Below are 24,655 nucleotides of genomic sequence, written 5' to 3'. Positions count from 1 at the left end.
ATCACCAATAGCTACAAATTATAATTGTTTTTGTCGTGAAGAAAACGTCCACGAATATCAAGAAATACAACATATATTTTTAGACGCTTGGTGTCAGTGATGGGCAGGGTATCCGCAGAGCTTGTATCACGTAACATCCAGAAACACATCCCTCATATTCAGCCGAAAAGGCAATCTGTGCGTAAGATCGCGGACTTACCGCAAAGGTTGCTAATGTAAGATGATTTATTTTTTTCCTTTTGAATTCATGTGATTATGTACAAGATCAGTTACTACAGTTGATCCATAGTTAAGGAATTGTGCTGTGCCTTTAAGAGGAGCCGTTTCTTTCTTCTTCGTTGGCTTTTTTAGGTGTGCCCGAGACCGGTTCTGTTCTGTTAAAAGGGAGGTTCAATAAATGTCTGGACATGCTACGCTACTCCCTCTCAGTGTTCTGCTCTTTCTCCACCCACTACCTCTTATTCTACGATAACACCGATTCAATTCACATCGTAGTGTTACACTAAATATTTGGTAAACTTACACATTCTATACACTTATAAACATTCATTTATACATTACAGCTTTCAGGAATCTTGTTTCATTTCAAGATACGGCCTTTTTTGCCGCACCTTCATCTTTTTTTGTTATGGAACAAAGAATACGAAATGCACGGCGGGCGCGACATTGTTGGTTTGCTCTTTTATTTGCTTTAACCGAATTATGGAGCGTGGTGTTTGCGCAGCTCAAATACTCTATTTCCGAGGAGGTTCAAGGTGGAACTTTTGTTGGGAACATTGCAAAGGATTTGGGACTGGATAAGAATGCACTGAAGAACAGAGGATATCGCATTGTGGCAGGCTCAACCGAGACCCCCTTTGAGGTAAATGAAAACGACGGTATCCTTTATCTGAAAAGCAAAATAGACAGAGAAGAGGTGTGCGAACGTATCAGCCCATGTCTAATCAACCTAAAAACCGTGCTGGAAAACCCACTCGAGATCCACTACGTGTCAGTGGAAATCCTGGATGTGAACGATCACTCGCCCGTTTTTCCGGAGAAAGAGAAGAAGCTTGAGATTTCAGAGTCAGCCCTACCGGGGGCGAGATTTCAGTTGCAGGCAGCCCGCGACCCCGATGTAGGCCAGTTCTCCATTCAGCAGTACAAACTCAGCCACAACGAACATTTCAGAATAGAAGTCAAAGATCGAGGCGAGGATCGTAAGGTGCCATTTTTAGTTCTGCAGAAGCAGCTGGATAGAGAAATAGCTGCAAAACACAGACTGCGTCTGACAGCGATGGATGGAGGTAAACCAGCAAAGTCTGGAGATATAGAAATTACTGTGGATGTTCTTGATGTTAATGACAATTCCCCGTTGTTCACAAAAGAAACGTATTCTGTTACAGTTGATGAAAACATCCCGATTGGAACTGTAATAATTCAAGTAAATGCAACGGATTTGGATCAGGGTGCCAATAGTGAGATTATATATTCTTTTGGTAACGAAATTGATTCCAAGTTAATGGAGCTTTTTAGTATAGATGAAAACACGGGTGAAGTTAAAGTGACAGGTCAGCTGGATTTTGAGGAAAGCAAATCTTATGAAATTGACATCCAGGCTTCTGATAAGGGACAGGTTCCTCTTACAAGTGATAAAAGTGTTATGATAAGTGTTAGAGATGTAAATGACAATCCACCTGAGATAGAAGTGACGTCATTTTCTAGTTTGATTAGGGAAGATGCGAAGATAGGAACTACTGTAGCTCTTATTAGTGTAAATGATTTGGACTCTGGGATAAATGGTAAAGTGATTTGCACGACCAGAGAAGATGTCCCGTTTTCTTTGTCTCAGTCCTTGCAAGAAAATATGTATGCAGTTGTGACCAAGTCACGGTTGGATAGAGAAATTGTGTCTCAATATGACGTCACAATCAGTGCAAAAGACGCAGGTGAACCACCATATTTAAGTGAAAAGACTATGAAAGTCGTTGTGTCTGACGTGAATGACAACCTGCCTGAATTTATATTAAGCCCGTACACATTTTACATCACAGAGAATAATAACCCCGGGGCCTCCGTTTTCTCAGTAAAAGCCTATGACCAAGATGATGGTGATAATGCGCTTCTTTCGTACAATATTTTAAGAGAAAAGGGCAGTCATGACAGACTGACTTCGTTTCTCAACATAAACGCTGAAACTGGAAGCATTGTGGCGCTAAAGAGTTTTGACTTTGAAACCCTGAAAACTTTCCAGTTCCAAGTTGTCGCCACTGATTCTGGGACTCCGTCACTGAGCAGCAACGTCACAGTGAACGTGTTCATTCTGGATCAGAACGACAACGCACCAGTCATCCTGTATCCACTCAGCTCCAATGGTTCTGCTGAAGGTGTGGAGGAGATTCCACGCAACGTGAACGCAGGACACTTGGTGACTAAAGTCAGAGCTTATGACGCTGATATAGGATATAATGGCTGGTTGCTGTTTTCACTACAGGAAGTTACTGACCACAGTCTGTTTGGTTTGGACCGCTACACTGGACAGATCAGAACACTTCGCTCATTCACAGAGACGGACGAGGCTGAACATAAACTGGTCATAATGGTCAAAGATAATGGAAACGTTTCACTCTCAGCAACAGCTACTGTGATTGTTAAACTGGTGGAACCAAAAGAGGCTTTTGCAGCTTCTGATGTTAAAAGTGCAGCAAATGATGATGAGGGAAATGATGTGACTTTTTACTTGATGATCACTTTGGGCGCAGTTTCTGTTTTGTTTATCATCAGTATCATCGTCCTAATTGCAATGCAGTGCTCCAAATCCACAGACTATACTTCTAAATATCTCCAAGAGACTAATTATGATGGGACACTTTGTCACAGCATCCAGTACAGATCTGGAGACAAACGATACATGTTAGTTGGACCCAGAATGAGTATTGGATCTACTATAGTACCTGGAAGTCATGCAAACACACTAGTGCTTCCTGACAGGAGGAGAACATCTGAAGAGGTAAGAAACTTTCTATAAGCCATAATTTTGTTTGTGGAAATGTTTGATAAATTAGTAGATCAAGTTATCCGACTCTGGTAAAACATTACGATTCCATTCTATATTTTGTAGATTTGTTTTGCCAAAATCTAGAAAACTATGGTTCCCTCTATTTTTCAAATGCATAATAAGAAATACAACATGTTACTCAAATTATTTTCAGAGTAAGTAGCTCTAAAGACTAACCTTTCCTCAAAAGCAATGAAACTGGCACTTGCTATTTATGGCACTGACACTGCTATATCACATTGATGCTGAAACATTAAATACTAAGAATTCCTCCAGAATGAGCGTTGCTTGTCATTCCCAGTTTTATTCAGTGAGCTAAGAAAACTTTTAAAAATACCACATATTTTGTTGAGATACCAATAGCTTCACTGGATTTTTTTCTATGCTGCAAATAATAATTCACAGAGAATATTAAGATTAATCAGAATGAGAGTCAGATACCACAGCTTATTAATCGCAGCCCTACAGTGTATTGTCAGCAATGATTAATAGAAAACTAACTTAGTCTGAACTGCAAACTAAGACAAGACTCAATGTACTGAATGTTTAACAAACTAGACAACATTCTCTAAATATGCTTATATATATATATATATATATATTAGCTTTGTAATAGTTATGCAGCGTTTTAACTCTGTTTGTATTGTACAAAATGCGTTTGAAGAATACACACTTTACCTACAGAAGGTTCAACATGTAGGTAATTTAGTATTTCAACAGATAGGGAATCTTCCAGTCTCTCTCCTTGGTACTGAACTTTCTTGTTTAAGGCTGTGGCATTGATAAGGTTGTTATTTATGTATTTACCCGCAATAACAATAAAAACAATTATGGCCAAATATGTTGTTCAAATTGGATTTAGAATTACTTATCTTGAAGTGGCTCTGTAAATTTTTTCTGAAAACGTTGTTTTTGACCTGAACATCTTTAAAATCTTGTTTAAGAGGAACTGCAGTAAGTATAAAGAACGCGTGGTGTCAGTGCGATGTAAAACGTATACAACAGACGAGTGGCTCTTCTTTCTCTTATGGATCCACCTTTTTATCATATCCCTCAGTTTGGTTGCTGCTTCGTTTTCTCTGCACAAAGGACCGTAAAATGATCGGATGTATGCGATTTTTGCATGTAAACGGCGACTGTCTTCCTGAACTCCAAGCGGTGCTTTCTGTTGCAGCGGAAGAGTTTTGATCGTGTGCTTGTTGTGGATTACTGCCTTTTGGTTGACCATGGGACAAAGGAAATGTGCGGCAGGAAGAGCACGGGGATATTTATTCGGAGGCTTCTGTGCTTTGCTTTTGTGGAAGTTAGCTGCAGCACAATTAAGATATTCGATCGCCGAGGGAATAAATGAAGGAACGGTGGTCGGAAACGTCGCAAAAGATCTGGGATTGGATAAAAGCACACTCAGTGACAGAAAGTATCGGGTAGTGTCTAGTGATGCTGATCCTCTCTTTCGTGTAAACCAAGTCGATGGAAACCTGTATGTCAGCCGAATGATCGACAGAGAGAAGGTGTGCTCAGATAGCGGTACGTGTTTAATAAATCTGAAAACGGTGCTTGAAAACCCGCTAGAAGTGCATTACGTTAGGGTTGAAGTGGTGGATATAAACGATCATTCTCCCAGCTTCCAAGACAACCAGACCACTATGGAGATTTCCGAATCGGTGTTGCCCGGAACAAAATTTCAGCTCACAGCCGCGAAAGATCCAGACAGCGGTCAGTTCTCTGTGCAGCAGTATAGACTTAGCCAAAACGAACATTTTCGACTGGAGGTTAAGGATAAAAGAAACGACATTAAACTACCGATTTTGATTGTGCAGAAACCTTTAGACAGGGAAACAGCAAGGAACCATTCTCTGACACTCACGGCCGTGGATGGAGGTAAACCTCCTAAATCCGGTAATATGAATATTTTAATAAATGTTTTGGATGTAAACGACAATGTGCCCATTTTCACAAAAGATGTTTATTCAGTGATGCTCAGTGAAAATTCACCAATAAAAATGACAGTTGTACGGGTTAAAGCAACTGATTTAGACGAAGGTCCAAATGGAGAAGTAATTTACTCCTTTAGCAACAGTGTGAGTAAGAATATCTTAAATCTTTTTGATATCAATTCATTAACCGGTGAGATAACAGTAAAAGGTTTAATAGACTTTGAGGAAAAAGAGGAATATGACATAGAAATTCGAGCATCTGATAAAGGCCTCCCCCCACTCACAGCTGAAAAAACTGTCGTCATAAAAATTATCGATATTAATGATAACGCTCCGGAGATTGAAGTTACTTCATTTTCAAGCTTAATTCCGGAAGATTCTCGACCAGGGACCACCGTTGCGCTCATCAGTGTAAATGATTTGGACTCAGCTCTTAATGGAAAGGTTATTTGCACGATAAGTGAGGAGATTGTTTTTGCTTTGTCCGCATCATTGCAAGACAATATGTTTTCAGTAGTAACCAAATCAAATCTGGACAGAGAGAAAATGTCACGATATGACCTGACAATAACTGCAAAAGACGAAGGACATCCTTCACTTTCATCTGAAAAAACAATCAGTGTTGTGGTGTCAGATGTGAATGACAACAGTCCAGAATTTTCACAAAATCCATATTATTTTTATACGACTGAGGGTAACAAGCCAGGTTCCTTGGTGTTTTCTGTCAAAGCTTTTGACAAAGATGAAAACGAGAATGCACTTATATCGTACCATGTTAGTGTAGAGGGAAGCAAGGATAGCACATTAATTTCATTTTTAAGCATTAATTCTGAGACAGGAGAAATTGTGGCACTGAAAAGTTTCGATTTTGAAACTCTGAAAACTTTCCAGTTCCAAGTTGTCGCCACTGATTCTGGGACTCCGTCACTTAGCAGCAACGTCACAGTGAACGTGTTCATTCTGGATCAGAACGACAACGCTCCAGTCATCCTGTATCCACTCAGCTCCAATGGTTCTGCTGAAGGTGTGGAGGAGATTCCACGCAACGTGAACGTGGGACACTTGGTGACTAAAGTCAGAGCTTATGACGCTGATATAGGATATAATGGCTGGTTGCTGTTTTCACTACAGGAAGTTACTGACCACAGTCTGTTTGGTTTGGACCGCTACACTGGACAGATCAGAACACTTCGCTCATTCACAGAGACAGACGAGGCTGAGCATAAACTGGTCATACTGGTCAAAGATAATGGAAACGTTTCACTATCAGCAACAGCTACTGTGATTGTTAAACTGGTGGAACCAAAAGAGGCTTTTGCAGCTTCTGATGTTAAAAGTGCAGCGATGGATGATGAAGAAAATGATGTGACTTTTTACCTCATGATCACTTTGGGCGCAGTTTCAATTCTGTTTATCATCAGTATCATCGTGCTGATTGCAATGCAGTGCTCCAAATCCACAGACTATACTTCTAAATATCTCCAAGAGCCTAATTATGATGGGACACTTTGTCACAGCATCCAGTACAGATCTGGAGACAAACGCTACATGTTAGTTGGACCCAGAATGAGCATTGGATCTACTATAGTACCTGGAAGTCATGCAAATACACTAGTGCTACCTGACAGGAGGAGAACATCTGAAGAGGTAAGAAGGTGATAAAAATATATTGTATACATAGAAATTTTCAGAGCACTGGGTAACCTTGACTTATACAACCAGCACAAAGTCTACATCTTTTTAATTTTCCAGATTTTTTTGTCGTAATTTGTTTAGAAGCACGAGCCATTCTACCTTATATGCGTTCATTTCATAAATGTCAATTGTATTGCATTGTGCGTTGTGTTGATGTAGTATACATCGCAACTCTTCCAGTCCATGATAGGATTATCTAATATTTGAAACCCCAAGGGTTTTCCGTCAGACTTGGGTTCATATTTTACAATATGTTAATTAAATTTTTATAACGAGTATCAAACATTAGAAATAAAAAACTAAAAATAAATGCAGTTGAAATCGGAACATGTCAATCTTAGCAGCAGAACAAATTTGGAACTTGATATAATATTAAAAACATATTAAGCAGAAATCTAAATGTAATGAGGCTATTTTTTTGGAACTGTCCTCTCCAATTTATTTCTCAAAAGTCGTCTAATTTTGCTTTTAATCTCCATTAAGTATTTTCAGAAATACTTAAATTTATATTTGACTTAATTTAAATATATTTAAGTCAAAGTATGCAGCTTCAAATATGTGATCTTACCTAAGTATTTATATATGTGTTGTTACCGTGACTGACTCGAATATATATATCAACACATTCTCACTCCCGACTCGTTATATATTGACGAGTTGGGACGATTTCTGACCATGCGTCCTTCGCGTCAATATGTGACGACTTGGGCAGGGTCCTTCAGCGTCACATGTTGACGATTTGGGAAGGTCACATGTTTTACGTGGATTATTGACGCGAAGGGTTCTCGCAACCGCTGCCGAACCTTCAAAACCCGACGATTTGATTAAGTTTAGGGCAAAAATTACTGTAAGGCATAGAGTAAAATCCCCTCGCGTCACATATTGACGCGAAAGGGTTACCCTGCGCTGTCAATGTGTGACGGACTGTCCCATGCGTCAACATATGACGAGTTGGGAGTGAGCATATATATATGCTCACTCCCATATGAGCATATATATGGCATATATATATATATATATATATATATATATATATATATATATATATATATATATATATATATGTGTGTGTGTGTGTGTGTAGGGTTGTTAAAAGACACCGGAACATCGGAAGATGTTGGGGAAAATAACAATATTTTCATAAATAGAATAAAATTAAACTGACAAGGTAACAAAACCGTCATACATATTTCTGCAGTAAGAAAATGCGACGCGTGGTGTCAGTGCAACTCAAACCATCGAGTATCTTGTCCTTTTTTTTTTTGTGTGTGGTTCAAATTCTTTATTAGTGTACGCCGTTCGGATGCTGCGGGATTTACCGTGTGCTTTGCGTTTTAAATGGGTTGAATCTTTGTAATGTTGGCATACATGGAGATACTGTATTCTTGCCTGCCAAGTCTCTGACTTTCAAATCAAGAAGATTTTTGTCCCTGGTAGGATATTACATTATGCTCGAGTTTACTATGGAACAAAGGAGACGCGTACCGAGAAGGCTGGGCCAGTATTTGGCTGGATGCATCGTTACTACGCTTTTATTGAGTGGAGTCTCAGCCCAATTAAAATATTCGATCTCCGAGGAAGTAAATGAAGGAACTGTGGTCGGAAATATCGCAAAGGATCTGGAGTTGGATAAAAGCACACTCAAAGACAGAAAGTATCGGATTGTTTCAAATGATGCGGAACCCCTTTTTCGTGTAAATCAAGACGATGGAGTCCTTTACGTCAGCCAGAAGATCGACAGAGAGAAGGTGTGCTCGCAAAGCAGTACGTGTTTATTAAACGTGAAAACGGTGCTGGAAAACCCCCTGGAAGTGCACTACGTCGTGGTAGAGGTGCTGGATGTAAATGACCACTCTCCAGTCTTCCAAGAGAATGAACTCACGCTGGAAATTTCTGAATCCGTGTTTTCTGGAGCACGATTTCAACTGAAAGCTGCTAAAGATCCAGATAGTGGCCGTTTCTCTGTGCAGCAGTATAAACTTAACCAGAATGATCAGTTTCGATTGGAAGTTAAGGATAAAGGCGATGATGGGAAAATACCCGTTTTGATCGTACAAAAACCTTTAGACAGAGAAACGGCAAAAAAACACTCCCTAGTACTCACAGCTATGGACGGAGATAAACCCCCCAAAACAGGTAGTATGAATATCCAAATCTATATTTTAGATGTAAACGATAACGTTCCGGTTTTCTCCAGCGATGCTTATTCTGTGACGCTAAGAGAAAATTCCCCATTGGGAACAACAGTCGTACAGGTCAACGCAACCGATTTAGATGACGGAACAAACGGAGAGGTGATTTATTCACTAGGCAAGAGCATGAATCAGCAAGCTTTAAATATTTTCGATATTAACCCAATAACTGGAGATATAACTGTAAAAGGTTTAATAGACTACGAAGAGAGAGATAAATATGAAATAGAAATTGAGGCATCTGATAAAGGATTTGCTCCTCTCACTACTGAAAAAAGTGTTAATATAAAAATTATTGATCTGAATGATAATGCTCCTGAGATTGAGGTTACTTCATTTTCCAGCTCAATTCCTGAAGACTCTCGACCTGGAACTACAGTCGCTCTGATCAGTGTAAATGATTTGGACTCTGGTGTTAATGGCAAAGTAATATGCTCAATGAGTGAGGACATTCCATTTACTTTAGCACCAACTATTCAAGACACCATATTCTCCTTAGTTACCAAATATCCTCTGGACAGAGAGAAGCAATCGCATTATGACCTGACGATATTTGCAAAAGATGCAGGACAACCTCCACTGTCATCTGAAAAAACAATCAGCGTTGTGGTGTCAGATGTGAATGACAACCGCCCAGAGTTTGTTTTGAGTCCATATACGTTTTATCTTAGTGAGGCTAACGAACCTGGGACGGCAGTATTTTCGGTTAAAGCTTTTGACCGTGATGAAAATAATAACGCACTTATTTCATACCAAGTTGTTAGAAGCGGAAAAGAGAATGACAAAATGACCTCATTTCTCAACATTAACTCTGAAACAGGCGAGATTGTGGCACTGAAAAGTTTTGACTTTGAAACTCTGAAAACTTTCCAGTTCCAAGTTGTCGCCACTGATTCTGGGACTCCGTCACTGAGCAGCAACGTCACAGTGAACGTGTTCATTCTGGATCAGAACGACAACGCTCCAGTCATCCTGTATCCACTCAGCTCCAATGGTTCTGCTGAAGGTGTGGAGGAGATTCCACGCAACGTGAACGCAGGACACTTGGTGACTAAAGTCAGAGCCTATGATGCTGATATAGGATATAATGGCTGGTTGCTGTTTTCACTGCAGGAAGTTACTGACCACAGTCTGTTTGGTTTGGACCGCTACACTGGACAGATCAGAACACTTCGCTCATTCACAGAGACAGACGAGGCTGAACATAAACTGGTCATACTGGTCAAAGATAATGGCAACATTTCACTATCAGCAACAGCTACTGTGATTGTTAAACTTGTGGAGCCAAAAGAAGCTTTTGCAGCTTCTGATGTTAAAAGTGCAACAATAGATGATGAGGATAATAATGTGACTTTTTACCTGATGATCACTTTGGGCGCAGTTTCAGTTCTGTTTATCATCAGTATCATCGTGCTGATTGCAATGCAGTGCTCCAAATCCACAGACTATACTTCTAAATATCTCCAAGAGACTAATTATGATGGGACACTGTGTCACAGCATCCAGTACAGATCTGGAGACAAACGCTACATGTTAGTTGGACCCAGAATGAGTATTGGATCTACTATAGTACCTGGAAGTCATGCAAACACGTTGGTGTTACCTGACAGGAGGAGAACATCTGAGGAGGTAAGGCAACAATCCAGAATTTTTAGAAGTTTTTTTTTTAACCACTAGACAATATTTAACTTATTTTCTACATGTATGAATCCTTTCTACATCCAGCGTTTTTTTCGTATTACATTTTACAGTCACACAATTATATTTAGCTTTATTATGAGTATTTAATAATATTTACATATGTCACTTCCATTGCAAAAACAAACATAGAACTAAAAAGCCTGCATATGCTTTACAAAAGAGTGATTTTAACCAAAACCTACAACAATATCAAATGTTTATGAATAACAATTTTAAAAACTCTATTTAAACAATAAATATACTATGCGTTAAATCACGTTGGATTTAAACTTTGAACATAACTTTCTTTATAAATTAGTTTTCTAAAAATAAGTATAATAAGTATATGTTTACCAGCTTTGCTGAACTCTGCTTTCACAGCCTGGAGTTTGTCTTAATAAAGCTCATCTTAAAATCAATGCAATCCGTGTGTTGCTGTCCATGGTGCTGAGAATTAGTTTGTCTCTTTCTTTCTTTTTTTCTTATCATAATTTGCATTCAAGCCATTTCCTACTATTTGCATCACTTTATAAGCTGTTAGTCAAAAGTAGGATCTACAATGATTAGATATTTGATGGGAATATTGTGGCATATATTTAGCTCAAGCCCACGTTATACAGCAAGGGACTGCTTCATTGTGATAGAGCTTCTGTAGCCTTAGAAACCACACGGTCTTAGAGTGGGACTAAAAATAAAATAGTTTCTTTTGTCTTTACTCAGAGAACAGACACATCCCACGGAGCAATGCATGCTGGTAAAAATATGTTTATTATCATACAATATGTTACAGTATCTGTCAATCAAGATGTTTGACATACAGACCAACAGTTCACATCATTAGTATGTTCATAACTAAATAGGATGAGGTTTCAAATATGTATAAAACCATTTTGAAGGACGCCATTTTCTTCGATCTAAGATTTGCAGTGAGGCCAAAGACAAATATTTTTATCCAAATGATGAACTATATTCAGGTTTTGTGCATCAGAACACTTGGTCGCATGGCGTCAGTAGGGTATAGAAAATAGCATTACGCTGTCGCCATTTCGTTGTGATCCCACCCCTTCAGATCCTGCTCTCGTCGGTGAAAAGTCTTTTTGTTCTTGAACGTTTAGTGAGCACACTCAGAGCAAAGTGTTTGCAAATAGAAAATAGACCGCACATGTGCATTTAAAAAAGTCGGAATTGTCTCCACAACAAAGATTTTGCGTTTGTGACGGACTACTGATGACTTCCGAAATGGGGAAGGAACAAAGAAGAATCGAGCAACGGAAGGAGCAGGGATGTTTTATTGTACTGATGCTTGCTCTGCTTTTTTGGAGCGTAGCCTCAGCGCAATTGCGGTATTCAATGCCCGAGGAGGTTAAAGAAGGAACTGTGGTCGGAAACATAGCGAAAGACCTGGGGATAGATAAAAACATACTGAAAGACAGAAAGTATCGGATTGTATCAAGTGATGTTGATCCGCTCTTTAACGTGAATCAAAACGACGGAATGCTTTACGTGAGCCGGATAATTGACAGAGAAGAGGTGTGTGCTCAGAGTAGCCGATGTGTAATGAATGTTAAGACTGTGCTAGAGAATCCGTTGGAGGTCCATTACGTGGAAGTGGAAATCCTGGATATAAATGATCATTCGCCTATTTTTTCGGACAAAGACATTATACTGGAGATATCAGAGTCAGCGTTGCCGGGAGCGCGATTTCAGCTTAAACCGGCCCAGGATCCAGACGGCGGTCAGTTATCCGTGCAGCATTATAAACTTAGCCAAAACGATCATTTTAGATTAGAAATTAAGGACAAAAGAAATGATATTAAAATACCAATATTGGTTGTTCAAAAACCTTTAGATAGAGAAACTGCACGGAGCCACAAGTTGATACTAACAGCTTTAGATGAAGGTAAACCTCCGAAATTCGGTAATATGAATATACTAATACATGTGATTGATTTAATGACAACGCACCTGTTTTCTCAGAGAAAGACTATACTGTTGCACTGAATGAAAATGCTCCACTAGGAACGACTGTCATGAAGGTAAACGCCACTGATTTAGATCAGGGATCAAACGGAGAAGTAATTTATTCACTTAGCAACAGTGTGAGCCAACAAATATTGAATCAATTTAATATTGATTCATTAACAGGTGCTATAACTGTTAAAGGTGTGATCGACTACGAGGATAAAGACGAATATGAAATAGAAATACAGGCATCTGATAAAGGTTTTGCTCCGCTAACAACAGAAAAAAGCGTGATCATCAAGATCATTGACATGAACGACAATGCACCTGAAATTGAAGTTACTTCGTTTTCGAGTTCACTTCCTGAAGATTCACAACCAGGGACAACTGTGGCTCTTATCAGTGTAAATGACTTAGACTCTGGCCATAATGGAAAAATAATCTGCAGTCTACAGGAAGATGTTCCCTTTAATTTATCGCCAGCTTTAAAAGATAAGATGTTTTCTTTGGTCACTAGATCTTCTCTGGACAGAGAGGAAAAATCACATTATAATCTCATCATAACTGCAAAAGATGCAGGACAACCTCCACTGTCATCGGTAAAGACGGTCAGTGTTGTGGTGTCAGATGTGAATGACAACAAACCTGAGTTTTTATTGAGTCCATATACTTTCTATATAACTGAGAATAACAATGCAGGTTCTATGATGTTTTCTGTTAAAGCGGCGGACCGTGATGAAAATGAAAACGCACGTATTTCCTATCATGTCGTCAGACATGCACTTGACGACAGCAAATTAACTTCGTTTCTTAATATAAATACTGAAAATGGAGATATTACAGGCCTAAAAAGTTTCGATTTTGAAACGCTAAAAACTTTCCAGTTCCAAGTTGTCGCCACTGATTCTGGGACTCCGTCACTCAGCAGCAACGTCACAGTGAACGTGTTCATTCTGGATCAGAACGACAACGCTCCAGTCATCCTGTATCCACTCAGCTCCAATGGTTCTGCTGAAGGTGTGGAGGAGATTCCACGCAACGTGAACGCAGGACACTTGGTGACTAAAGTCAGAGCCTATGACGCTGATATAGGATATAATGGCTGGTTGCTGTTTTCACTGCAGGAAGTTACTGACCACAGTCTGTTTGGTTTGGACCGCTACACTGGACAGATCAGAACACTTCGCTCATTCACAGAGACAGACGAGGCTGAACATAAACTGCTCATAATGGTCAAGGATAATGGCAACGTTTCACTATCAGCAACAGCTACTGTGATTGTTAAACTGGTGGAGCCAAAAGAGGCTTTTGCAGCTTCTGATGTTAAAAGTGCAGCAAGTGACGATGAGGGAAATGATGTGACTTTTTACCTGATGATCACTTTGGGCGCAGTTTCAATTCTGTTTATCATCAGTATCATCGTGCTGATTGCAATGCAGTGCTCCAAATCCACAGACTATACTTCTAAATATCTCCAAGAGACTAATTATGATGGGACACTGTGTCACAGCATCCAGTACAGATCTGGAGATAAACGATACATGTTAGTTGGACCCCGGATGAGCATAGGGTCTACTATAGTACCTGGAAGTCATGCAAATACACTAGTGCTACCTGATAGACGGAAAACATTGGATGAGGTAAGCCATGCACTTGAATACTTTGTCTTATTTCGATTCTCACTGCTACCTCTCTTGTGATATCGACTGATTTAGTGGTTATAGTCACCCCTATTAATTATTTGACAGTCTCAGATATATTGCAGTGATTTTACGGTGTCTAATTTTGTTTGTTATTGTGTTTTTGCTCTGTATGTTTGTTTTAAATATTAATATTTATTGAGTTTCTAACAGAAGAATAATATTTAAATAAGAAACTTGTATAAGTTGCGTTAATATCAGTTGAACTGAAAAGTTTTTTGTACATTTCGCCGATTGTGGACAAAGCTTCAACAACTGTCCATAGTGCTGAACGAAAACTGTTTTGCTTGAATAGAAAAAAGAGTAAGCATGATAATTTAACAGCGACAGAAAAACCCAAACATAAAATGGTCATAATTATGGTGCTGACACTTTGCTTTCCTCATTTTAATAACATTCCAATTCATGAAACACTTTTAATATCACCGCTGGTTACCTGTGCTGCCTTATTAAAATAATTGTTTAAATAACTTTCATTAATTTTCAGAAATGCATTGGTGAAAATTATTTTAAATATCCTCAGAAGTTGTATATTTTATTAACTAGAATGGCGTAATGATGCACATTCCTTTAAATTAAAGCAATGGTTTGTAAACAAAATTAACATTTGAACCAGCGAGCTTAACGATTGTGGGGGGAAAAACAACTGAGTTTTTATAGAGGCCGCATGATGTCAGTATAACAGAACCAAAAAGCATCGCGTTTACTTTCACTGATTTTGTTTCAGCCTGTCATCATTCGGATGTTACCACTACCGTTGTTCCCGAGCTTACTGCTGCCTTTTGTGGATTTTTCTTTACGCTTCACGTGAGAATACATGGATATTGTCTTACCGACCACAGCAAAGTCACTTCACTTATTTGAGTGATTTGTCGTGCTTTCTGGATTAACAATGGAACGAGGAAAATTCGAGGCGCGACTGGGGAAAGGATGCATAACTCGATTTGCGGTTGCTATGCTTTTACTGAGTGCAACATCTGCACAACTGAGGTATTCTATCTCCGAGGAGGTTAACGATGGGACTGCGGTTGGGAATTTAGTAAAGATTTGGGGTTAGATAAAAGCACTCTGAAGAGCAGAAAGTATCGTGTTGTTTCCGGAGGCGCGGATCCCCTTTTCTACGTAAACGAAAGCGATGGCGTCCTTTATGTAACCCGAAGGATTGATAGAGAAGAGGTGTGCGCTCAGAGTAGCGTGTGTCTAATAAATGTTAAAACTGTGTTAGAGGCTCCTCTTGAGGTACACAACATTGCGGTGGAGGTGCTGGACATAAATGACCACTCGCCCAATTTCTCTGAAGCAGAAAAAATCCTGGAGATTTCAGAGTCTGTGTTGCCCGGAGCACGATTTCAGCTTAAACCTGCGCGGGATCTAGATAGCGGTCAGTTTTCGATTCAGCAATATAAACTTAGCCAAGACGATCACTTTCGATTAGAAGTGAGAGATAAAGAAGATGATGGGAAAATACCAATATTGGTTTTGAAAAAATCATTGGACAGAGAAGCAGCGAGAAGCCACTCCTTACTGCTGACCGCGTTAGACGGGGGAAAGCCTCCAAAATCTGGGGATATGAAAATTAGAGTAAATGTTTTGGATGTAAATGATAATTCACCAATTTTCTCAATGGATGTTTACTCTGCTACTCTTATGGAAAATAGTCCATTGGGAAACACAGTTGTACAGGTAAATGCAACTGATTTGGATGACGGTCAGAATGGAGAGATAATTTTTTCCTTTGGAAACAGTGTGAGTAGCAATATATTCAGCATTTTTGATATAAACAAATCTACAGGGCAGATAACTGTAAAGGGACTTGTAGATTACGAGCAAAAAGAAAAATATGAAATTGAAATTCAAGCATCTGATAAAGGTTTAGCTCCGTTAACTGCGGAAAAAAATGTGATAATTAAAATAATTGACGTAAACGATAATGCACCTGAGATTGAAATAACTTCATTTTCCAGTTCAATCCCTGAAGATTCTCGACCGGGAACAACAGTAGCTCTAATTAGTGTTAATGACTTGGACTCTGGTTTAAATGGAAAAGTGATCTGCTCAATCGGCGAGGAAGCTCCATTTTCGTTATTGCCGTCCATGCAACATAATATGTTTTCACTTGTAACGAAATCAATTTTAGACAGAGAGAATACGTCACATTATGAGCTGACAATAACTGCAAAAGACTCGGGTCAGCCTTCATTATCATCGGTAAAGACAATCAACGTTGAGGTGTCAGATGTGAATGACAACTGTCCAGAGTTTTTGCGGAGCCCGTACACATTCTATATCACTGAAGGGAACGAACTGGGAGCTAATGTCTTTTCTATCAAAGCTTTTGACAGGGATGAAAGTAACAACGCGGTTATTTCTTATCGTATTTTGAGAGACGCACACGAAGATAATAAGTTGATATCTTTTCTCAACATAAATACTGAAACTGGAAATATTGTGGCGCTGAAAAGTTTCGACTTTGAAACTCTTAAAACTTTCCAGTTCCGAGTTGTCGCCACTGATTCTGGGACTCCGTCTCTGAGCAGCAACGTCACAGTGAACGTGTTCATTCTGGATCAGAACGACAACGCTCCAGTCATCCTGTATCCACTCAGCTCCAATGGTTCTGCTGAAGGTGTGGAGGAGATTCCACGCAACGTGAACGCAGGACACTTGGTGACTAAAGTCAGAGCCTATGACGCTGACATAGGATATAATGGCTGGTTGCTGTTTTCACTGCAGGAAGTTACTGACCACAGTCTGTTTGGTTTGGACCGCTACACTGGACAGATCAGAACACTTCGCTCATTCACAGAGACAGACGAGGCTGAACATAAACTGGTCATAATGGTCAAAGATAATGGCAACGTTTCACTCTCAGCAACAGCTACTGTGATTGTTAAACTGGTGGAACCAAAAGAAGCTTTTGCGGCTTCTGATGTTAAAAGTGCAGCAAAGGATGATGACGATGATCATGTGACTTTTTACCTGATGATCACTTTGGGCGCCGTTTCAGTTCTATTTATCATCAGTATCATTGTGCTGATTGCTATGCAGTGCTCCAAATCCGCAGACTATACTTCAAAATATCTCCAAGAGACTAATTATGATGGGACACTGTGTCACAGCATCCAGTACAGATCTGGAGATAAACGATACATGTTAGTTGGACCCCGGATGAGCATAGGATCTACTATAGTACCTGGAAGTCATGCAAATACACTAGTGCTACCTGACAGGAGAACATCTGAAGAGGTAAGATTACATTTAGATACGTTTTGTAAAAACCCGTTAAGACGTCATTAATATTTGATTTTAAATGGGAGGAAATATAATTATGTGAAATGTCCGGGTGGAAATGGTAAGTTTACATGTTCACAGGTTGCTGATCTTGACATAACTACGCATAAAACAAAAATGGTGAGACTTGATGCCTTTCCGCTGGAACCACTCTGTCCAGCTTAGTTTTGTGATGAAGAAAACAATACTTTAATTACTATTTTTATTTTTTTTTAGGTGGTGACAAAAACTTACTAAAGTGCAATTTTGCATATTTTCAAGAGACTTCCTATAATGACACTGTGTCGCAGCTCCAAGGCAAACAAATTTTTTATCACTCTCCATGGTGCTGATAGATTTCGCGCTTATACTCCGGGCATTAAAAACGGTTCAGTTACCACTAGATTGTTCAAAAATGAGTCATTGTAAGTCTTAAGATAAACCAGTTGTTTGTTATTATTATTATTATTATTATTATTATTATTATTATTATTATTATTATTATTGTCTTTGTTGTTGTTGTTGTTAACGTGAATAAATAAACATATCTGTACAATCTGTAAATGTTTTAAACTTGCAGTTATTGTAGTTAGCCGCTGCATCGCTTGGTGTCAGTGTGCTTGTGTAATAACGGCTCTATCTTTCGTCACTGCTTTGTAGTTCCACCTCTTTTACTTTCCCATCGCACTTACTGCTGAATATAATCGCTTGGCTGTCTTTGTAAATATTACGCATGTTATTTGAGGGAGTGTGGACATTTTGGAACCTGGATTTTGTGTGTTACTTTCTGTGGACAAGATTGTTTCTTATGTGGACTGATATTGTCTGATTTATGTTTTTTTTCATGATGGAACAAAGAGGATTCCACGCAGCATGGATGAGGCAGCGTCTGTTCGCGTGCGCGACCGCTTTGCTTTTCTTGCGCGTTACCTCTGCGCAAATGAGATATTCTATTTCTGAGGAGGTCAAGGAGGGAACTGTGATCGGAAACATAGCGAACGACCTTGGGTTGGATCAAACCACGCTAAAAGACAGGAAGTATCGCATTGCTTCCAGCACGGTTGATCACCTCTTTATCTTGATCCGAACGATGGCATCCTTTATTTGAGCCGAAAAATAGACAGAGAAGAGGTCTGTGGACATACCACTACCTGTGAAATAAACCTAAAAACTGTCCTGGAAAATCCATTGGAGGTCCACTATGTTGGTGTCGAGGTGTTGGATATTAATGACAATTCTCCCACTTTCCCGGAGAATGAGACGGTGGTGGAAATTTATGAGTCGGTTTTGCCTGGAGTGCGTATTCCGTTGCAACCTGCCCGCGATCCAGACGCGGGTATATTCTCTATTCAGCGTTATAAACTAAGCGCTAATGATTACTTTCGATTAGAAGTTAAAGATACAGGAGACGATGGCAAAATCCCCGTCTTGATTGTTCAAAAGTCATTAGATAGAGAAATATCGGCAAGGCATACTTTGGTACTTACTGCTCTAGACGGAGGTAAGCCTCCAAAATCTAGCGAATCTGATATTGTAGTAAATGTTTTGGATGCAAATGACAACGCGCCGGTCTTTTCCAAAGATGTTTATTCGGTAATGCTTGAGGAAAATTGTCCACTTGGCACAACGGTTATTAAGATAAACGCGACAGATTTAGACAGCGAAAGGAACGGGGAAGTAGTGTATACTTTCAGCAACAGTGTAAATCGTAAATTCTTTAAGCTTTTTGAAATTAATCCATCAACAGGTGAGATAACTGTTAAAGGTTTAATAGATTACGAGGAAAGGGACAGATATCAACTTGAAATTGAGGCATCAGATAAAGGACTCCCTCCTCTTTCAGCTCAAAAAGTATAACTATTAAAATAATAGATATGAACGATCATGCACCCGAGATTGAGATTACTTCATTTTCCAGGTCGATCCCTGAAAATTCCCCACCAGGAACCACAGTCGCTCTGATCAGTGTAAATGACTTAGACTCGGGTCTTAATGGAAAAACTATCAGCACACTAAATGATGACATCCCTTTTATTTTATCGCCATCTTTACAAGACAAAATGTATTCACTGGTAACCAAATCCCCTCTGGACAGAGAGAAACAATCACACTACGTCATAATAATAACATCAAAGGATGCGGGTCAACCACCACGTTCGTGTGAAAAAGCAATAAGTGTTTCAGTATCAGATGTTAATGACAACTATCCAGAATTCTCAATGAGCCCATACAATTTTTATGTAACTGAAGGGAATAATCCAGGAGCCTATTTGTTTTCTGTAAACGCTTCTGACCGTGATGAAAATACTAATTCAATAGTGTCCTACGAAATTTTAAGAACTGCAGGGCGAGATAGTACAGTTTCCTTTATGAATGTTAACTCAGAAACTGGAGACATTATGGCGATGAAAAGCTTTGACTTTGAAACGCTAAAAACTTTCCAGTTCCAAGTTGTCGCCACTGATTCTGGGACTCCGTCACTGAGCAGCAACGTCACAGTGAACGTGTTCATTCTGGATCAGAACGACAACGCTCCAGTCATCCTGTATCCACTCAGCTCCAATGGTTCTGCTGAAGGTGTGGAGGAGATTCCACGCAACGTGAACGCAGGACACTTGGTGACTAAAGTCAGAGCCTATGACGCTGATATAGGATATAATGGCTGGTTGCTGTTTTCACTGCAGGAAGTTACTGACCACAGTCTGTTTGGTTTGGACCGCTACACTGGACAGATCAGAACACTTCGCTCATTCACAGAGACAGACGAGGCTGAACATAAACTGCTCATAATGGTCAAGGATAATGGCAACGTTTCACTATCAGCAACAGCTACTGTGATTGTTAAACTGGTGGAGCCAAAAGAGGCTTTTGCAGCTTCTGATGTTAAAAGTGCAGCACAGGATGACGAGGAAAATCATGTCACGTTTTACCTGATGATCACTTTGGGAGCTGTTTCTGTTTTGTTTATCATCAGTATCATCGTGCTGATTGCTATGCAGTGCTCCAAATCCACAGACTACACTTCTAAATTTCTCCAAGAGACTAATTATGATGGGACACTTTGTCACAGCATCCAGTACAGATCTGGAGACAAACGCTACATGTTAGTTGGACCCAGAATGAGTATTGGATCTACTATAGTACCTGGAAGTCATGCAAACACGTTGGTGTTACCTGACAGGAGGAGAACATCTGAAGAGGTAAGATTACATTGTGGTGTTGGTCACAGGGCACAGTGGTGCCAGTGCAGGGCAGCTGTGGCAAGAATGTTGTATCTCGCTAGCATCAACATGTGAGCGTGTACCTGAATTGGTGAATGACTGAATGTAGTAAAAAAGCATTTTGTGGTCTTTTGGGCTAGATAATGTGCTCTAGAAGTACATTCCATTTACAGGCCATTTATATTTAGATATTGTCTGAAGATACCTTTATGATGTCATTAATGTTTGATTTGAAATCGGGGTAAAAATAATTAAATAATATGTCAAGGTGGAAGTGGTAGGTGAGCATGTTTATATGACCAGCACAGGTTACTGATATTGTGACAAAAATGATGTGATACCATTCTGCTCATGCAGCTCTATTTCAGCTTAGTTTTAAGTAAAGTCAACAATATTTTCCTTACTCTCCAGATTTTTTTTGTTGTTGTGATGATGACAAAAACATGTCTGTGCATTTTGGCTTAGGCCTTTTGCTTTGTACATCAAGGTTTTTGGGGGTTTTTTACCAATACTTTAAAGAACTTGCTGTTTTATCATCTGTGCAAGAAGCTAACCATTAATTTTTGAGCTTTCAGGTATAACAGATCACCTCATCGATTATACAGCGTACTATTCTAGTTTTCTGATATTTTTTTTCTACCTTTTAATTGTGATACGGTTAATCTCTGAAAATTCTGAAGTGGAGCCTTTTGATGCCCATGATGTTGAAATGTTATGCACTCGTTGCTTCTCTCTGATAGAATGCAATTTGAATGGCTAAAAATGTCAGACAGCAGTACTGTTTTGCAAAAGTTTTTTAAATAAGAAGTAGTGGAATTTGTGCAGTAGGATTCCTGGAGTTGCAATGTGGTGCTCCAAATCTACAAGATGGTTCTTCTAAACATGTGTAAAGGACTAACATTAATGTGACACTTTGTCAAAACCTCCATTGTAGATCTGGAGAAAAACTGTTATTTAAAGGAAATATGGGATATACAATACCACCTGGAAGTAATGCAAACAAACTAATAATATTAGAACATCTGAAGTTGAATAAAGTTGTACAAAAGTGAAACTATTGTTACATATAGTTGTAAATATTGATTTATAACTAAGTCTGCGTTGGATTGTTGGATAGACATTGAATACATTAGTGAATTAGTTTGAAATTTACCTTGCCTCTTTTTGTTCTCCATCACCATTAAGTGTTTTGCGTGTTTAACGACTGGAAATGTAAACTAAAATAGATATATCAAGATTATAATAGTTGCTCGCTTGGGGGCGCTGCTTGTGAAATTTCAACACTCAGTGGAACGTCCATATTTCGGAGCTTTTGCCAGAGCTTCGGATTGTGCATTATGGCAATGATCACTGATCCGCCATCATCGGTTCCTTGATCACCGTTTCTCTAAATATATACATTACTCGGGTTTTTTTTATTATTTATTTTTGTGTGTGTGTGTGTGTGTGTGTCTTCAAATGATTTTTATTATCCCATTCTAAAATTCGCGATGGCACGAAGATGCATTGCGGCGTTGGAGCACTTGCTCATTTTCATTGTTACTCTGGATTTCACTTTTAATTTCACTTCGGCGCAGCTGCGATACTCACTACCAGAGGAACTGACAACGGGTGCTGTTGTTGGAAACATTGCGAAAGATTTGGGATTGGAGTCAAGTGTTTTAATTGACAGAGGATTTCGCATCGTCTCTGGATCAAAGGATTCACTTTTCCACCTCAGTGACAACGGCGTCCTTCACATCAGCCGAAAAATAGACCGAGAGGAGGTGTGCGACCAGACCGCTAGCTGTATTATCAACATTAAGACAGTTCTGGAGAATCCCCTAGAGGTACATTATGTCACCATCGAGGTTTTAGACGTGAACGATCATTCTCCCACCTTTCCAGAAAACGAGACGCATTTAGAAATATCGGAATCTGCTCTATCCGGGGCTCGGTTTCAATTGCAAGACGCACGGGATCCAGACAGCGGCTTGTTCTCTGTCCAACAGTATAAGCTCAGTCAAAATGATCATTTTCGTTTGGAGATTAAAGATAGAGGGCAAGACGGTAAAATTCCTGTTTTGTTCCTGCATAAATCACTGGACAGAGAAGTTGCCAGAAGTCATAGATTACTACTCACAGCTGTTGATGGAGGAAAGCCACCTAAATCAGGAACAATGGGAATTGTTATTAATGTTTTAGATGTAAATGACAACATGCCTGTATTTACCAGAGAGTCATATACTGTGGAGCTTAATGAAAATTCACCTGTAGGGACAACAGTCATACAAGTAAATGCCACTGATAAAGATGAGGGTCTGAATGGAGAGGTAGTGTATTCTTTTGGAAATAATGTAAACAATAAATTGCGTAAACTTTTTGAAATTGATGCCATTAAAGGAGTCATTACTGTCAAAGGACTCTTAGATTATGAAGCAAAGGATAGATATGAAATTGACATCAAAGCTTCTGATAAAGGACCAGTCCCCCTGTCAACAGAAAAAGTGTCATCATAGCTGTTGTAGACTTAAATGATAATGCACCTGAAATAGAAGTGACATCCTTATCAAGTGCAATACCTGAAGACTCCAAACCCAGAAGAACAGTTGCATTGATAAGTGTGAGTGATAAAGATTCAGGTGTAAATGGGAAGGTCATATCTTCCATAATTGATGATGTACCATTCACATTAACACCTTCCTTACAAGAAAACATGTTTTCTATTGTTACCAAATCGCTACTCGACAGGGAGCATAAGTCAAAATATGAAGTAACAATAATAGCAAAAGATGGTGGTGAACCAGCTTTGTCAGTTCAGAAGAAAATAAGTGTAACAGTATCAGATGTAAATGACAACAGCCCAGAATTTTCAACAAATCCATATAATTTTTATGTGACTGAGAACAATGTTGCTGGAGCCTCTTTATTTTCCCTGGATGCTTTTGATTATGATGAGGGGGACAATGCTCATATATCATATAAAATACCAAGAAGTGGTGCTGCACATAAAACAGCGACAACCTTTCTCAACATAAACTCTGAAACTGGAACGATTGTGGCATTGAAAAGTTTTGACTTTGAAGCTCTGAAAACTTTCCAGTTTCAAGTTGTCGCCACTGATTCTGGGACTCCGTCACTGAGCAGCAACGTCACAGTGAACGTGTTCATTCTGGATCAGAACGACAACGCTCCAGTCATCCTGTATCCACTCAGCTCCAATGGTTCTGCTGAAGGTGTGGAGGAGATTCCACGCAACGTGAACGCAGGACACTTGGTGACTAAAGTCAGAGCCTATGACGCTGATATAGGATATAATGGCTGGTTGCTGTTTTCACTACAGGAAGTTACTGACCACAGTCTGTTTGGTTTGGACCGCTACACTGGACAGATCAGAACACTTCGCTCATTCACAGAGACAGACGAGGCTGAACATAAACTGGTCATACTGGTCAAGGATAATGGCAACGTTTCACTATCAGCAACAGCTACTGTGATTGTCAAACTGGTGGAGCCAAAAGAGGCTTTTGCAGCTTCTGATGTTAAAAGTGCTGCAAATGATGATGAGGGTAATGATGTGACTTTTTACCTGATGATCACCTTGGGTGCAGTTTCAGTTTTGTTTATTATTAGTATCATCGTCCTAATTGCTATGCAGTGCTCCAAATCCACAGACTATTCTTCTAAATATCTCCAAGAGACTAATTATGATGGGACACTGTGTCACAGCATCCAGTACAGATCTGGAGACAAACGCTACATGTTAGTTGGACCCAGAATGAGTATTGGATCTACTATAGTACCTGGAAGTCATGCAAACACACTAGTGCTTCCTGACAGGAGGAGAGCAGAAGAGGTAAGAATAAATTATTATTGAAAACTAGATTAATCTTGAAATATGTGTTAATTTAACAGACTTAACCTATTAATACAAAATAATTGGATAGAAATATTCAATACCTAGAATAACAAGAAGGCCTCA

The 24,655-nt window shown here is 39.3% G+C and overlaps 2 protein-coding genes across 2 annotated transcripts; both read left to right on the top strand.

The window, feature by feature from the left end:
• Window positions 1-647: 647 nt before the first annotated feature.
• LOC116714891 (protocadherin gamma-C3-like) lies at window positions 648-20,168 on the top strand. Its single transcript, XM_032555688.1, has 10 exons — window positions 648-668; window positions 725-1,204; window positions 2,234-2,407; window positions 5,866-5,998; window positions 8,374-8,510; window positions 9,735-9,908; window positions 13,388-13,561; window positions 16,697-16,870; window positions 19,918-20,050; window positions 20,158-20,168. Exons 1-10 carry the CDS (start codon window positions 648-650, stop codon window positions 20,166-20,168), a joined length of 1,611 nt encoding a protein of 536 aa, XP_032411579.1.
• Window positions 20,169-20,704: 536 nt separating this feature from the next.
• On the top strand, window positions 20,705-23,265 carry LOC116715028 (protocadherin gamma-A11-like). The gene has a single exon (XM_032555839.1). The coding sequence runs from the start codon at window positions 22,185-22,187 to the stop codon at window positions 23,190-23,192; it is 1,008 nt and encodes a 335-aa protein (XP_032411730.1). The 5' UTR covers window positions 20,705-22,184; the 3' UTR covers window positions 23,193-23,265.
• Window positions 23,266-24,655: the final 1,390 nt, after the last annotated feature.

The sequence above is a fragment of the Xiphophorus hellerii genome, chromosome 23 (assembly GCF_003331165.1).
Source record: "Xiphophorus hellerii strain 12219 chromosome 23, Xiphophorus_hellerii-4.1, whole genome shotgun sequence".
NCBI lineage: Eukaryota > Metazoa > Chordata > Actinopteri > Cyprinodontiformes > Poeciliidae > Xiphophorus > Xiphophorus hellerii.
This window is presented reverse-complemented; position numbering and strand designations above follow the sequence as displayed.